General features: G+C 36.5%; 1 protein-coding gene and 1 pseudogene across 1 annotated transcript; one reads left to right on the forward strand and one right to left on the reverse strand.

Moving 5' to 3' along the window:
- Nucleotides 1-12,082: 12,082 nt before the first annotated feature.
- On the reverse strand, nt 12,083-13,519 carry LOC115966830. The gene has a single exon (XM_031085980.1). It carries the CDS (start codon nt 13,517-13,519, stop codon nt 12,083-12,085), a length of 1,437 nt encoding a protein of 478 aa, XP_030941840.1.
- Nucleotides 13,520-14,000: 481 nt separating this feature from the next.
- LOC115966831 lies at nt 14,001-17,900 on the forward strand (annotated as a pseudogene).
- Nucleotides 17,901-18,352: the final 452 nt, after the last annotated feature.

Below are 18,352 nucleotides of genomic sequence, written 5' to 3' on the forward strand. Positions count from 1 at the left end.
CATGTTCTAGTCTTCATCTGGACTTCGTGTGGTACCTCTATACCTACGCAAAATACCCCATAGACCCAAGTTATCTGCTTAGGGGAGGACCAAAAGATACGCACTTTGTCCATATTAATCTATTCAAATCATCCAAATTACCCATCTTCTGTCCCCCACCCTTCACACACACACGCACAAAAGAAAATAATAAAAAAATAAAATAGAGAGGCATGGAAGAAAATCATATTCATAGTTCGTTAGATCTACTAAGTTGAAGAGCTAAACCCATATGACTACATCGTGAGTAGTCCCATGTGTTTACACATTAAGAAGCCTCTAATAGCAAAGTGTGAGGAATAAGTAAGAAAATCATTGTAGTCTTCCTCAATCAACAAACAAAGCATTTATCTAACCCCCTCACACATTTGTAAATAGGAAAAAAGATCAACACAAATGTTCACAATGACGTAGTACCATCTAATCCCAAAACAAAGAAGGAAAATTAGTCCAATTTACTTAAGCCTGATAGCTATCGTAAGACTAGTCTTAAAAAAATAAAAATTACAAGGCTTTTTTTTTTTTTTGCTAGGTGAATATTTTATTAGCCTATGTTATACTTCGTTCATTATTAGTTTGTATTTAGCATTTTGTAAGGTCTACTATGTTTATCTAATAATATTCAAATTATTAGATAAACATGCAAATGGCCATAATTATTTTAAAACTAATTATTAGATAAATATGCAATCCCATGTTTTACCCATTCAAATTTGTAGAATGGAAAGCTCATTTAATTTGGGATATTTTCCTAGAACTTGAAGTAGGCTCCATTTTGAGCATCCCCTTAAGCACGCCACTGCCAGATGATAAACTAGAATGGACAATAGTTGCTAATGGGAAGTTTAGTTTGAAGAGTACATATCACTTGGTTAGAAAAGGAAGCAGAAATGGAGGAGAAAGCTCAAACCCGTCGAGGATGAGAAGATTTTGGAAGCTGTGCCATTTGCGTGGTTTTTAATGGGAGATTTACTGAGGCTTAGTCCATGGAGTGGAGGCTTAGGCCGATAAGCCCAAGCCGGAGCATTCATGGACAAGCCTCCTGGGGATCCGGGGGCAATGCCCTTGGGAAATTTTTTTTGGCCCGTTTAGCCCATTGTGGAACCAACTTTGGTGATTAGGGTTTTATAGGGTTGTTGCCGTGTTTTTGAGTGAGTGAAAAAATATTGTAGCCACACCTTATATTTTCTTTTTCCCTGATAATAGTGAAATCTCTGCAACTCCGTGGACGTAGGCAAATTGCTGAACCACGTAAATATTGTCTTGTGCGTGTGATTGTTTTTCTTTGGCATGTGTTTTCTCTATTTTTGTTTCTCACAGGTTGGGATTTTGGTTAAATTCCCTACATAAACAAACATATGCAGAAATATACATGAAAGCCATAACTCTTCTAGAGGAGTATAAGACAGCCCAGCACATCCCAAAAGCTCGAGAGGAAGGGCCTCCGGTAAGAGCTAGGTGGAATCCACTACCATGTGGGTGGTATAAGGTGAACACAGATGGGACTACTTTTGGGAAAGAAGGGTGATCTGGTATAGGCATAATAGTAAGGGATGATCATGGGCTAGTGGTGGCAGCAATGAGTAAAAAGCTGTAATACCCTTTGGGTCCACTGGAGATCGAAGCAAAGGTTGTTAAAGCTGCTGTGATCTTTGCTAAGGATATTGGCATTCAGGAGGCAGTGTTTGAAAGTGACTCAATGACGGTCTACTTAGCTCTTCAGGGACTGACAGAACCACCTTCAAGTATTGAGAATGTGGTTATAGGGACAAGGCAACTTCACTTCTTTCACCAAACTACTTTCAGACACACATGCCAAGAAGGAAATAGCAACCCACGAGCTAGCCAAGTATGCTCTTTTTATTGAGGATTTTGTAATATGGATGGAGGACACTTCACCAGTAATAGCCACTGAAGTATCTTCAGATGTAAACCAAATCTTTTGATTTATAAAATTTGTAAGTGTAATGTTTATGAAATAAAATTAATTTTCCAAAATTTATTGGAGATAGATATTTTGTATGTTTGTAGCAAAAATTACAATTTTGCTTTCTTTTTTCTTTTTTTTCTTTTTTTGGTTTTGCATTTGTATGTAATTTATTTATCCCCTAATATTTTTTCCTCTTTCTTTCTTTTAGTTTGGAAATTTCAAAATCAAGGCATGATGCAGATTATATAGTCGGTTTTGTTGAGGTTAGGATGTTATGGAGGCAGATGTTGTTGTTGTTATTGTTGTTTTTTCTTTGCAGTCGTCGCCTGGGTTCATGAGGTGAGCCAATGCTTTATCTAGGTTTAGTCCGAGCCAAGGGGTTTGGGTTAGGGAGGTCTAAGGTCTTCTTCGTGGTTTTTGTTTTAGGTTTTAGAGTTTGGCATAAAATGTTGTTGTTTACACTAGAGGTTTGTGTTTTAAGTTTAGGCTTGAAACGACGTAGTTTTAATTTTGATTTGGAAAAAATAAAACACATTAGTATAATGATATGTCACTTAACAGCAGAAACTAACTGTAGGAAATGAATTGCTAACGAAATCAAACTTTAAGGTGTAAAATCAAGTTTTTGAAATTTTGGGGTATAAAATCCAATCAACTTCAAAATTCAAGGGTATAATTTGCAATTTATCCTAATTTTAACAATTATATTTTTAAGTACTTAATGAAAACAAATCTTGAAGTCCTACAATCAAAATGATATGTCATGTGCTTAAATTGGACCATCAAATTGCAAAATATAGACTAGTCAAGATTTAATGGCTAATATATATTCTTGTGATTAAGCTTAATACGTGTGACTATAATTAATTAATGGTGATTGGCTCTCTAAAGGATAAATTATGATTGATTATGTGTCACTCAAATTCATCAACCAAAACTTTACCCTATGAATAGAGGAGATCCTCAGGTATAAAGCACATTCAAGCCCCAAAGAGAGCTTTTGAGAATAAGTCATTAGGTGATTAATGATCCTTTCTATTTAATCACGAAGCTAGTCTCCTAAAAGCCATGAATTATTTAAATAAATTACAAGCCTAACAATAAATTATTTAAATAAGTAGAATTAAAAAAACACATAAGAAAACAACTTCAACCACAATTTCTTCCGTTATCATCCTCATTTCAATCTCCAACCTCTAGTCTCAAACTTTATTCAATCGTCAAAAACTGTAAATATTGAGCATTTCTTTTTACTTGCTCGTTTGAATGCCCGAACCACCAAAAAAAAAAAAAAACATTAATAATTATAATCCTTTGACTTGCTCAAATCCTAAAACTAACAACTAATTTGAGAGAAAAAGAATGGTGACCCTTTTGGATTTTTTAACTAATTGATAAATTTTAAAATATTGTTGAAAATAACTATCTGTTTTAAGAAAGTAAATATTCCAATATCAAACCCAACTCTTCGAAATCTCTTAGAAGGAAAATTCTTAGATTCTCTCAAAGTATAGTAATATAGTGCTTTCTTCTCTTACATTCATGATGGATCCTAACATAAATATGAGAGGATAGAGCATCATTCTTCATGCTCCGAAAGTACCTAAGAATTACTACTCTTAGGGAGCAAGCAACAAACCTAAGCCATTTGATTTTATCATGGCAAACTAGTCCAAATGTCCCTTGACAAGTTCCTTCTTGTCAAATCCATACTTTTAATTGGGTTTAATTTAATTGCTTTCTTTTTAGAAACTAACAATATGATTTTTATTTTTTATTTATTTTTTTGGGTTTATTATTACAGGAAAAGATATTGAAAATTGAATACATAAAGATTGTGGCTCCAAGGAAACAAGAAGAACCTTCTCTTCAAGATTACCGGGTTAGTTCGGTCAATGGCTCATAAGATGTACCTTTGAAATCTCAAAAACTAACGAACTGAACTAGCTAGATCAAGAAATCATTAGATAAAAATTTACTAAAGAATTCACAATAATTTCTCTTATGCATTTCAATCTTTCATATGGGTATTTCAATTTTCAAATCTTGATTTGGTGTTATTTGTTACTTACTGAGTCAAGTATTTTTGGTATTAATGGGTTTCTTATGTTTTGTAAAATAATTTTTGTAATTTTTTCATTATAAAAATGTCACATCATTAAAAGAAGACATTAAATTTTATTAGAATGTAGTGTGAAACTCAAGTTTTAGACCCTTCAATCCCAACATGGTATATTATCTTATAACATATTAAAGAGTAGGCACAAGTATACTCAATTAATTTTAATACTCATCTGAAAATCTAACCCCAATGAGAGTTTATTGAGATATTATTAGGTATGGTAGGATGTATAGAATTTTAAGTAGATAGTTGATGTGTCAATCTCTAATTGGATGGTGTAAAATACAAGTTTTACACTCAATCTTTACTAAATTCGGGCTCAAATAAGAAATGTCAGCTTACTATTTCGTTAGCAAAGTAATACTATTAACAGTAGTTAGCAAAAAAAAAATCAATACCAATTTTTAATATTTGAGGGATCATTATTAGTACATACTTGAAACTTAAGAGACCAATTACACTCACAGGTGATTCTAAAAAAAAAAAAAAAAAAAAAAAACACTCATTGCATAAACTTTAGAATTCAATAATATAGTTTCACAAAAATAATGAGGCTAAGATGTAATATAATTAGCTAAGATTTAAAGGTAAGTATAAATCTTTATTTTTTATTTTTTTTTTTGTGGGCAGATAGAGTGAATTTTGTTAAACTTGCCACCCATCCATAAATAAGTTATTATTATTGATAAATAGGCACACAAGTTGGACCGCCCCATTTGCTACAACCGGGTGGGTCGGTCAGGTGTAAATGGCTAGCTGTGAAAGAGACAAAGAGGGTTGTGGTGTGGTCTTGACCCAAGAGAGAGAATGAGAAATGGAAAAGGAACTAAGGAAGCTTCTGGTTTATTTAGGGCGAGTGGCAATAAAATGACACCTTCTTCTTTTCTTTTTCTTTTTCTTTTTCTTTTTTTCTTTTTTTTTAATTTTTAATTTTTTAACTTCCTTGGATGAAATGACGTCATTTCATTATAAAGTTTATTTTGTACGAATAAAATAATATTAATACTTTTTCATTTGATAAAATACATGACAAAATTCAATCTTTTCATTTTAAAATAGATGGATAAATTTTCAAAACCTCATGGTCATGGTTGGAATTACCTTAAAACTTCAAGATAATGGTATTCATTTAGTCAAAAGAAAAGACAATGGGATTTTTTCGTTTATTTGATTTTGTTTGGTTGGCTCTTTCTTTTTTCTTTTTTCTTTTTTTCTTTTTTCTTTTTTTTTTTCATATCTTTAGAAATACTATATGTGTCTCCCATCTCATTAACTATTAAGAAAGAATGGAAGGGGAGTCACTGCCAAGTGCCGATCAATAATTGAGATGAATCTTTTATGCACCTGCTCAGCAAAAATGGGATACAGTTATCTGGTATGTGAAGGAGACGCTTTCTTCCCATACAGAATCACTCTTATGCACCTCACTGTTCCATGGAGCACGTCTTATGTATATCTTATGCACCTAGTTTCGAGAGGTAGAAACATCCTTAATTCCTTGTCTAGGTCGATTGTAAATCATACCTTTAAAGAATCAAATTGGTTGATGTTAAGTTATAGATTGACCTTGGTCAATTAATTCAATTATTCAAGTTGATTAATTATATCAAATTACATACAAATTATGAAGGCACAAACAAATTACTAAATAAACTAAAGTGCAACGGAAAATAAATTTGACACAGTGATTTGTTAACTAATGGAGGAATACTTCTCACAAGGCAAAAACTCCACCAGATGATTTTCAAGTTACCACTCCCAAGAATCACTAATCAAGAATCAAGCGGTTATAAGTATAAGGAATTTTACCACTATCCTAAACTATTTCAAAATACCAACCTATAGTTGAACATTTACACCAATCTCCAATTGGACTTGATCTTATAAAGACTTCTTCATTTGCACGGATCTCAGTACGTGACTAACTTCCAGCAACTGATGTTTGTTGTTAGATGCAAAGTTATTCACTTTAATACATGTAAAGTTGTGGTTTTCAACTATGTTTTATGTTCCATGACAGAAAGTGTTGTAATAGTGTTGTAATTGCATTAATTTTGTTCCTTATATTTTGTGGAATTTTATTGTATTGGGTTTAGTATTAAGTTGGTGAAGAATCAAGCATACAATGAAAATCAGTGCAGTTTCGCAACTAGCTCGCCAAAACCTATGAGAAGGGTATATGAGAAACACATGCTGGAAGCTAAAGAGTCAAGTATCAGGCTGCATTTCGCGAGTGCTTTGCGAGATAGGCCATCTCGCAAGGTACCCACAAAGTTCTCTGCTGGACGATTTTAAGTATAACTTTCTTACCCTTCACCTGTACTATATATACCCTCATTACCCACAAAAGTACAATGAGACTATTTAGAGAGAAAATCCTAAATAGGTTTCTACAACACAACATACCTATCTTTTAGAGAGAGAGCTATTTATCCTTAGTGAGAAATCATTGTAGTCTCTTCTTCTTCCCTCTCTCATTGTCATACCTTGAGAGGAGATTTGTACCCAAACACAACTCACACATTTTTCAGAGTGTAGTGAGTATTTTGGAGTTTGGGAAGTTTTGGGGATTTGCCAAAAGAAGCTGGTGAGGCTTAGCAAATGTAATCAGGCATATTGCGAGATTCGGAAAGCTAGTGAAGACAAGACTCTGAGAAGTTCGTTGGTAGCAGGAGCTTGGAGGGCTCAAATACATTGGGTAGATTAGGCTTGAAGGGTCTTTTGTTATTCGTGTACTCCAACTTATTCACTAGTAGATCGATTTCAACTTAGAGAATCGCAGAGAGGTTTTTCGCCGAGTTTTTCAATTTCCTCTTCGATAACACGTCTTGGTGTTATCTTGTGTTTGCATCTCTCTTCCCTTACTCTTGTGCTTTACTTTTATTGTTTATTGTTTATGTGTATGCACTAGAGTAGATCCAATGATTGCGCTTCATTTACTCTTTTCCGCACTTAGTTTAAGTTAAAGTAAAAACAATCTAACCGTAATTTTTATTTGAGGATTTGAACAAGTTTTTGTTTTTAACACAAATACAAGCTTTCAATACACTTTGAAGATATGGAAGCACTTGGTTACAAAACCCTAAAGCGCATAAGAACGCAGTAACTTCACTAAGAGTGTATGAGTTCTCTAATTGAGTCTTTGTATCTTGTGATGACTTTAAAATAAAGCTTTTATATCCCCTAAAGGTTTAGTGAACGAAACCCTAGAAGTCCAAGTTATCATAGGCTAAAAAACATATTTGAGATTTCTAGATCTGCAAAGCTTGATAAATCGAGGGGTGTTGAGAGGTATTGAGATTCTTCATTTATTCTCGATAGAAGCTAGTGTTGAGGTTCACTTTTTTAGTTTTTCTTCACTTGTTTCTTGGTGCAATCTTCATGTCTTCAATAATACCATTGTCTTGTTTGTAAAACATACTTCATGAATTCTAGAAACCACTTAGAACTACTTAATTACAAATAAAATACATTTTATCAAAGGATATACCAACACATTTTATCAAGTGATAACACAGTGGTTATAACACTTTGTGTTACCCTATGCCTATAGTTTGAACCCCACTATCTACCTATCTAAAATAAATATAAATTGTGACCTACAATATAACAAGATGGGATCTATTTTGTAATTAATCCACGTCCCATCCATCTCACACTTCTATATTTTTCCCTCAAGATAGAGGTGGGCTAGGTGGCGGCAAATCCCCTCCAACAGTCTATTGATTTTTATTTTGTGGCTAATAAAAGTATTAGCAAAAAAAAAAAAAAAAAAAAACTCAACTGACACATCTAAGATTTAAATTCCCCATCCTCTTTTTTTTTTTTTTTGATGGGGAATTTGGAAGAGATTTCATTCCAACAAAGAAAGAGTACACATAGGCAGGTGACCTGCTAATACAATAGATCATCTATCAGAATTTCCTGAATACAAGGGGGAGGGGTTCCTTTCCATATTTTTGATTGGCCTGTGCGTTTAGCTTCTAAAGCTAAGTGGTGGGCAGCTCTGTTACCTTCACGCTTCAAGTGATGAAAGGAACAAAAACTGAAGGAACTGGTTGCTACCCGAATGTCCTCAAGAATATGCCCGAAGTCGCTGCCAGAAGCTTCAGAGATTAAGTCATGAATAATAGCTAAAGCGTCGGACTCAAAGAGAGCTTGGAGGGCTTGCATTTCAGCAGCAAAGAGAACTCCATGAAGCAAAGCATATGCTTCAGTGACTTCAGCTGGAAAACAAGAGGGGAGAACCAGGCTGAGCGCACCAATGGGGAAGCCCAAGGAGTCCCGGATGACAGCTCCAATGCAGGAATTGCCGCCCCTTACATCAGTGGCACCATCCACATTGATCTTGAAGAAACCGACAGGGGGGGCAATCCAATGGGCACGGGCAGGTGGAGGAGCAGGGGGATAGGATAGCCTAGCATCAACAAAATCCAAATGGGCTCTTTTTGCAGTCTCCCAGACCATGCCTGGCGGAAGAGCAGAATCCCCATAAATGGCTTGATTTCTATTCCCCCATATTGACCATAGGACAAAGAAAAGAAGAGCTAAATCCTCAAATAGGCCTGAATCAATGACCTTTGAGATAGAGTCCATAAAGGATGCATTTGGGGAAGAAATACTTACAGGGCAGTCCGGCCAGCTAGCCCAAGTTTGATTGGCATGAGGACAAAGAAATAAGGCATGTTGGATGGACTCCATTTCCTTGTCACATATAGGGCAGAAACCAGAGACATTTAAGCCCCGACATCGTAAATTTAGCATTGTTGGGAGGCCGTTTCTGCAAACTTTCCAAGCAAAAATCCGGATCTTTGGGGGGACATTCAAGTGCCAAATTGCTTTCCAAAAGGAGGCTTGGCTGTGAGCTTCTGAACATTCACCTAGATCAGGATCATCTATTATGCGCATAGCAATGTAGTACGCGCTTTTCACGGTGAAGGAGCCCCTTTTGTTGCCTACCCAAACCAGCTGATCATCAGGGAGTCTAAAGCTGATAGGAGTCTTAAGGATAACAGCAGCCTCATGAGGTAGAAAGATAGTTCTCACCAAATCCGGTTTCCACCATTTTGTATCCTCATCAATGAGAGAAGAGACCATTGGGAAGAAGCCAAAGTCTAATTGAGGCGAGGTCACTTTATAGGTGGTTGGAGTTGGGAGCCACCTATCTTCCCAAATGTGAATCCGTTTACCATTGCCCACCCTCCACCGAGTACCCTCCTTTAGGACCCGAATGCTCTTATAGATGCTCCTCCAAGCGTAGCTTGGATTGCTTCCCATTCTAGAGTTAAGGACATCCTCAAAAGGAAAATACTTAGCTTTATAGACCCTTGCAACCAAAGAAGTGGGATTAGTGAGGATCCGCCACCCTTGTTTTGCAAGTAAGGCAAGATTGAAGGCTTGGAGGTTCCGGAAGCCCATGCCACCATACAACTTGGACTTACACATCTTTTTCCAACTAACCCATGCAAGTCTTGACTCATGGTTTCTTTGGCCCCACCAAAAGTTCCTCATCATGCTTTCCAAATCGTCACACAAAGTTTTTGGGAGTTGAAAACAACTCATTGTGTACGTGGGCACCGCTTGTGCCACGGCTTTGATAAGAATTTCTCGACCTCCAATAGAGAGAAGTTTTCCTTTCCAGCCCGCTAGTTTCTTGCTCACTCTCTCTTTAATTTCAGCAAAGACTTGGGTTTTTGATTTCCCAATCAAGGAAGGGAGGCCAAGATACTTCTTGTGTCGAGAGTCTTGCATTGGTCCTAATGAATTTAGGATCTCGTCCCTGGCTGCATGAGGTGTATTTGGGCTGAAAAAGACCGAGGACTTGTCAGGATTTATCTTTTGCCCTGAGGCAGATTCATAGTCTCCGAGGATGCTCATGAGAACATTACATTCCATGACCTTAGCCTTGCAGAATAAGAGGCTATCATCCGCGAAGAAAAGGTGCGTGATGGCCGGGCAGCCCCTACAGATTGAAATTCCAGAGAGGGCCTTATTTCTTGCGGCTTGATGGATGAGGGCAGAAAGACCCTCGGCACACAAAAGAAAAAGCCCCGGAGAAAGAGGGTCGCCTTGGCGAAGGCCCCTCGAAGGAGTGATGCTGCCATAGGCTTCTTCATTGATGATGACAGAGTAAGAGACTGAAGAAATACATTTCATGATCAGAGAGACCCAATTGTTATGAAAACCCAATTTTTCCATGACTCTTTTGATGAAACCCCACTCGACCCTATCAAATGCCTTGCTCATGTCGAGCTTGACAGACATGAAACCGTCTTTGCCTTCAGTTTTGTGGTTCAAATAATGCATAAGCTCAAATGCCACTAGGACATTATCGGTTATAAGCCTATCTGCAGTGAAGGCGCTCTGATTTTCAGCTATGACATGGGGAAGGACAGCTTTGAGACGGTTAGCAAGGACTTTTGAGATAAGCTTATATGTGACATTGCATAAACTGATAGGCCTAAATTCTGTCATTCTCACGGGGTGGCTTGTTTTTGGAATTAAAGCAATATTAGTCTTATTTATTTCAGTCATGGACAAATTAGAGTTTAACACATTCAGCACCATATCAGTTATATCTCTACCGACAATATTCCAATATCTTTGAAAAAATATAGCGGACATACCGTCGGGGCCGGGAGATTTGGTCGGGTGAATTTGGTGGAGGGCCCGCAGGACTTCTTCACTGGTAAAAGTTCTTATAAGCTGAGCATTCATGTCCTCTTTTACCCGGGTTGGAATGGTATTGATAACCTCTTCAATTCTGTTGGGAGAGCTGGATGTGTAGATTTTTGAAAAATAATCCACTGCTGTACGAGCAATGCTGTCTCTATCATCACACCAGCAGTCATCATTGTTCCATAATCCCAGAATAGAATTTTTTCTTCGTCTCTCCGAAGCTCTAGTATGGAAGAACTTCGTGTTCCTATCTCCTTCTCTGTACCAGTGGATTTTGCTTCTTTGGTGCCAAAGGATCTCCTCACTATCCAGAAGACCATTTAATTCCTTCCTCAAATCATTAATTTCTGCACTGTGCGAGCCATCCCGATCAAGAGTGGTTAGGGTATTCAGTAATTTCTTCTGCTCTTGAATTTTCTTAGGAATGTTACCAATGACATCTCTGCTCCATGAGGTCAGTGCAGAAGCACACAAACTAAGGTTTGAGTTGATACCTTCAGGTGTGTTTACAAAATTTCCCCTGTTCCAGGCGGCTTTCACAATATCGTAGCAATCATCCCGCTTGGCCCACAAAGCTTCAAAATGGAAACGCCTTTTCCGGTGAAGGGGAGGGGCTACAGAGTCAGTAATTTTCAAAATACAATGGTCGGAAGTGGAATCAACAACATGATAAACCTTACAATTGCTGAACTTATTTGACCAGTCGGAGTTTGCAAAGGCTCGGTCCAGGCGAAGGTAAACCCGGTCGCTGTTATCTCGCATATTGCACCAAGTATACTGGGGCCCCGAGAAGCCCAAGTCTTGAAATCCACATAAATTCACCGCCTCTCTAAAGCCATCTATTTGACGCTGAGTTCTAATGGGGCCACCTGATTTTTCAGTCACAGACAGAATTTCGTTAAAATCGCCGCAGCAAAACCATGGCAGAGAAAATTGGTTATTTAGATAAGAGAGAAGTTTCCATGAATCTTTCCTTAAATTTGATTCGGGGTGACCGTAGAAGCCCGTGAATCTCCAGGTGAAGTTGCTGTCCTGCTCAATGATGGTTGCATCAATGTGATACTGAGAGTAAGATTTAATTTCCAGATTTACATCCGTAGACCAGAAGAGAGCAAGACCCCCACTCCGACCCCGGCTGGGAACAATTAGACCATTAGAGAAACCCAGAGAAAATTTAATTTTTTCCATACGTTTGTGTTTTACTTTGGTCTCCACAAGGAAGACTAGATAGGGAGTCCATCGCCGCACATAATCGCGCAACGTGTAAACTGTCCGGGGGTTCCCAATTCCCCGGCAGTTCCAGCATAAGGCATTCATTGTGCCCGGCGGTGCTGCTTAGCAGCTACCGCCGATAATGCAAGAGTGTGCTCAGAAATTTGTGGAAGCATGTCACAGAGTCTTTTTGGAGGATGAGTTTCATTTAAATTATCATCAAAGACTAACTTACCCGGTCTTTTATTCCCTGAGAGATTGTCTTTTTGCTCACCATGGGCTTGTTTTCCTTTCTCACGGGCTATCCTTTTTAGTTTTGGTTTTCCATTCTGCTGAGGTAATTTAGTGGGTGACTTGGGCTTCTGTGTATGAGTGGGGCTACTGCATCGGGTTGGGCTTTTTGAGGGAGGTTTGAGTGGGCTACTGACTTCTTGGGCTTCCTGGTGAGACTTAGAGGTGCGGCCCACTTCAGAAATTACATCCATATCTTCAGCGTTTGAGCCTACAGCCCCTTCCTTGTCACGTGAGGCGAAATCTGACTGGGAGAGTTTGAAATTTGAACTATCGCTGTTCTTTCCCTGGAAATCCGCTGCATTCGATTGTGAGCTTTCTTTTCTGTCAGAGTTTTGGGGCTTCGCAAAGCCTCTGCTTTCTTGGTTTACTTGAATTTCCATAGGTGCCCCTGGTTTGGAGGTAGAATCCGATGGGTTTGTCCTTGTTGGAGCCGATCTGCCACTTGACCGGCCTGAGTGGTCGTCTTCAAAGCTCCAACTATTTGAAGATTTTTGCCTATCCCCACTGTTTTTCTGGCTGCCTGTGGCCCTCAGCCATTCTCCATACTGCTTGGGAGAATCCAGATTACCAGAAGCATTTTGGCAGTGCTTTTCATCATGACCCAGGAAACCACACACATAACAAAAAGACGGCAGCCTTTCATATTTAAAATTAACCCAGGTTTTCTCCCCATCACAGTTGAGAATATTACCTCCTCGGCGGAGAGGTTTGTTGAGAGGAATATTAACTCTGATTCTTAGAAATCTAGCTTGCTCCGTTAGCCACATTCGTTTATCAGTTTCGAGATAGTGCCCCAAGCTGTTGCCTAAATCTTTTCCAACATCTTCAGTTAGATTTTCAAACGGCAAGCCCCAAATTTGAACCCAGAAAGGGGCATGGGTGAAGGTGATATTGGTGGCTGAGAGACCCCTTTTCCATCTGCAGAGGAGAAGCAAGTTGTTCTCGAAATTCCAAGGGCCGTTCCTTTCAACCCATTCCAGTTGGAATCCTGAGTTAAACTTGAATTGAAAAAGATTTTTCCCCACATCCACGATTCGCAGGTCTGAACCCATCTTCCAGGCGGCTCTGAGAGTATTTTTCAAAGCTCTCTGGTTGTGTTGTCTATCCGTGAGGAGCTTGCCGAATAAACTAAGAGCACACTCCTCCATTTGGTCCGATCTGTTCATGGAGGAGATCTGGATGTCTTCTTCTTCATCCTTTGTGAGGCGTAAGTGTTGCAGATCCTCTATTACAGACACGTCCATTTTGCTGAAGGTAGAAGGTAAGAGTAAGGTGAGAAGAGTAGGGGTTTGGGGAATAAGAAAAGGGAAGACCCTTAAAAGAGAGGGAGAGAGGCTCGGTGAAACCGAGAGGGAGAGCTCCTAGGGAGAGAGAAAGCTCCTACTGAGGGAGAGCGAGAACAAATTCCCCATCCTCGAACTCTTAAATTATCAATAAATAAATAAAAATACTAGCAAAAAATTATTTTTAAAAAAATGCACACCACAGCCTCCACTTCATATTTATTATTTACCCAAGACAGCACTACAAGAACTGAAGGATATCTTCCGTTTGTTGGACTTGAAAGTTTAACATTTACTAGTTATTGAATTATGCTTCGCATGATTATTAACATTTCCAGTACATCAACGAAGTGATTATAGGCAGCTTTGGCCTGTTGTTTCAACATGTACTTTGAGAACAAGTTTTATATCTTTTACAAAGCTGTGATAATTACTGCATACGATGATTTATCATAATTTTATCAATGTTGTTCGGGCAGCAAATGAGACATTTGAAAAGGTAGCAAGCTTTGAGCTTCAAGCTATGATATTGTACTTGATATTGGAATATAATATGGATAGCGCAACTGGAGCTATTGAATTGTTTCAGTGGTCAGCCATTTCAAATCTCATCACGATCATAGGGGCTTTCCTTTCTGATTCTTACTTGGGCCGGTTTCGGGTGATTGCATATGGGACTATTAGCAGCCTACTTGTAAGAAAATCTATGGTCTCCGTTTCACTTTTTTAGTGTGTGCAATTAAAGTTATGTCTAGTAACAGTTTTTATTTTTTATTTTCAAAAACTTATTTTTGGGAATATAAAGAAAAAAAAAATTTCTTGTATTTTTGAAATCAAAAACATGTTTGGTTAGTTGAAATTAAAAAAATAATTTTTTGAAGAAAAAATAGAAAATACTAAAATATGTTTTTACTAGAATTTGAACTCTAATGCTAACTCATTAAATGAGATAGATTCATTAAATTAAATGCGTATTTTCATTGATTTTTGAATATTAAAAACTAAAAACAGCATTTTATATGTTTTTAGTTTCCTTCACAAAATGAGTTTTAAGAACAGTTTTTGCTTTCTGTCCATTTTGGGTTGCCAAACAAGTTTTTTAGTCTTAAAAATATAAAATTATTTTTGGAAACAGAAAATAAGGGGAAAAAACAGTTACCAAACATACTCTAAATATTTCTATAGCTATGTTCACATTTAAAAAAAAAAAAAAAAAAAAATCATGTCCTTTTAATGAAATAAAGTTTACTCCTTTAAGAAAATATTTATCTTTTTGTGTAATCAAAGATATATTTATCCTAATCGACTGTACCCTTGTAGTCCTTGGGTCTATTCATCATGACCTTTCATTGTTTTTTCCTCCCTAACTCTTCACCCTCTCTCTACCTTCTACCTTGTTTGCTTCTATTGGATGAAAGAGTTACAACCTAACTGCTTCCAAAAAAATACCGATGCCACTACATTCATAGCCATAGACCATTGATAGACCTTCATTATTCAAATTTAAAACATATACTTATTTGTGTCAAGAACTTTATAGTTTAATTGATACTCTCTAGTGTTTCCAATTGAAATGTCTATATAATTCAAATCATTCATCTCTCAACTATTCAATTTAAGAATACACATATATATAAGCCCAGGATATTGCCCCTAAATGAATCTAAAGTAGTATGAATTACTTGGTCTTTTGATCAAATAAGTTTGGTCGAAAAAGAATATAGGGAAGATTTGAATATATGTGACATGGTCTAAAAAGTTAATTTTGTACTTTTGGAGAATAAAGTTAGTAAAAATATGTTTGCAATGTAGGAATTTAGCTTCGAAATTGTTATTTTAAAAGAATTTGTCATAATTCTTAATTATACATTTGACAATTTTTTTTTCCTTTCAATATTTGACATGATTTTTCAGATTCATAATTCTCTTGAACATCTCAATCCTCATAAAATACTAGAATTCTAACTCCTGCCTTTTAGATAGAACATGTATACTCTCACTTGTCTTTTATATATAAGAATCATTAATGTGATACTTAAATTATAATTGCAATTTTACTTTAAAAAAAAAAACTAATTATATCTTGTTAATTTTAAAATTAATATATATTTTTTGTCTAAATAAGACATTTATTAATGTTAAAAGTGTTTTTTCATTTAAAAAATTATCAATAATGATCGAAATATTATTAATTAATTATTTTTATTCTTTTGTTAATAATTAAAACTATGTATATGTATTGTGAATAATAATCATTTAATCCATGGGCCGGGATTGCATTGGCATTAATCTACAGGGAATGAGCGTGTTATGGTTGACAGCAATTTTGCCACAAGCAAGGCCTCCACCTTGCAAGCATAATAAGGGAGGAGAAAAGTGTGTTTCCCCGAGTTCAGCACAGCTTGCACTTCTCTTTTCTGCGTTTGTTCTCATGTCAGTAGGAGCCGATGGCATTAGGCCATGTTCCTTGGCCTTTGGTGCTGACCAATTTAACCAGCTGGTACAGGTTGACGACCTTAAAGTTAAAAAAAGATCAGTGAAGATCTTACAAACCTTCTTCAATTGGTATTATGATTCAGTTGGAATCTCAGTGATGCTTGCAGTGACAGTAATGGTTTATATTCAAAATGCAAAAGGTTGGGTTGTGGGTTTTGGAATTCCTGTTGTGCTCATGTTGTTCTCTTCCACTATGTTTTTCTTGGGTTCTCCTCTTTATATCAAGATGAAGGCAAAGAGTAGCTTGCTTACTGGATTTGCCCAAGTGATTGTGGCAATTAACTTGGAGAAACAGACATCTATCCTTGCCAGTGCCACCATTGGAATCTGATGGATGGTACCATCACAAGGCTTCAAAGCTGACCGTACCAACGGACAATCTGAGGTATGGTGGCCACTATACTATTAGAAAAGTAATGTCCTTCATTTCAAGTGAAATAGAGAGTCCATCTCATGGTTCATGTTAGATATTGCAAATCTATAGATATAAATAGTGCCACATCATTTAAACACACTATTAAACATTAATTATTAGATCCACACAAAATAAATAAATAAATATATCGTGAAATGGCTTGTATCCATTTCAAGTTCGAAATAAAGACGATCTTGTGTCAAGCTACATTTGATTAATTATACTCATATCTAAAACAAGGCATATTTGTTTAAGAGCCCATTTGTAAAGTGGCAGCAATTTTTCAAAGTATAGCATTTTAAAGTCTTTCTCTTTCTTTTTCTTTTTCTTTTTTTTTTCTTTTTTCTTTTTCAAAATTGAACTATTAGGGCAAAAAATTTTTGCAACTTGTTAAGGTGATAAATTGTAATTGGAAAAACATTACTTTTATATTAGTTTTTCATTGTTACTAAGACTATTTTTATTATGCATCAATTCAACAATTTAAAAAATTATATAAAAATTTATGTCCCTAAATTTTTCATTTTCAAAAATATGAAAAATATAAAGGACCAAACCAACACTTATAACTGACCATAACCATTTTCAAAGGTTCCCAACATTATCAATCCCCCCCCCCCCCCCCCACAAAAAAAAGTCTAAAAATCGTTAGAAGAGCTTAAAGCTCTTATCAAAGTCCTCCCCATTTGGTCCACTGGCATACCAGTGGCCGTGACACTTAACCAACATTCATTTGGTGTGCTCCAAGCAAAAATCATGGACAGACGCTTTTTTCTATCCAAGTTCAAAATCCCACCAGCCTCCTTCAGCGTCTTTGGAATCCTGAGTATGACAGCAACCGCGGTCTTCTATGTTCAAGTTCTAGTTCCCTTGCTATCAAAGTTCACCAAAAGGAAACGTGGGCTTAGCCTTAAGGAACGCATGGGGATTGGTATAGCAATCTCATGTCTAGCCACTGCAGTTTCAGCCATTGTAGAGAGGAAGCGCCGGAATGAAGCAATCCGAGAAGGATTGTCCAATTATCAGGCCGATGCAGTAGTAATGAACATGTCTGCAATGTGGTTGGTGCCACAACACTGCCTTCCTGGGATAGCTGAGGCCTTCAATTTTATTGGGCGAACAGAGTTTTATTACTCTCAACTCGCTAAGACCATGTCTAGCATCGCAATATCTCTTTTGGCATTTGGAATGGGTGTAGGAAGCCTGATTGCCGGTCTCATAGTCAGTGTTGTGAAAAATGTGACGCAAAGTGAGGGAGGTGAGAATTTGCTATCAAATTACATTAACAAGGCTAACTATGATTACTGTTATTGGTTGCTTACTATTATGGGTGCAGTTAATATCTTCTATTTTATTGCTTGTAGCTGGGCTTTTGGAAGTTGTGAGGATAACGGGGTAGATGACATGAAAGTGGATGATATGCCCGATTAATAAATACTAACTTGTAATCTCATACATATGCATGAATATATTTAAATATATATACAATAAAATGTATAATATAATTCTTATATATATAATTTAAATATTATTGAAAATCATTTTTATATTTTGTTAACTTTTAAAAAAAAAATTGTAAAAATATTATTAGATATAAAATGTGAATTGTCTATGTTATTTATTTATTTATTATTGTGAAGCATTTTTTTTTTAATGATTCATTTACTCTAGGCTCTTTGATTTTTGTACTTAATAATTCATTTGGATGAATATTTATAATATGATCTCACATTTGATTCTAAAATTAAGAAATAAAACTCTTTAAGAATAAATAATTTAGGATACATGGCACTAAATTGGAACTCTAATTTAGAATTTTAATTTGATTTTCTCTCAACTTCACCTATTATTATATATACAAGCTTCCATCCTTTAAATTTCAT

This window comes from Quercus lobata, chromosome 11 (genome assembly GCF_001633185.2).
Source record: "Quercus lobata isolate SW786 chromosome 11, ValleyOak3.0 Primary Assembly, whole genome shotgun sequence".
NCBI classification, from domain to species: Eukaryota; Viridiplantae; Streptophyta; class Magnoliopsida; order Fagales; family Fagaceae; genus Quercus; species Quercus lobata.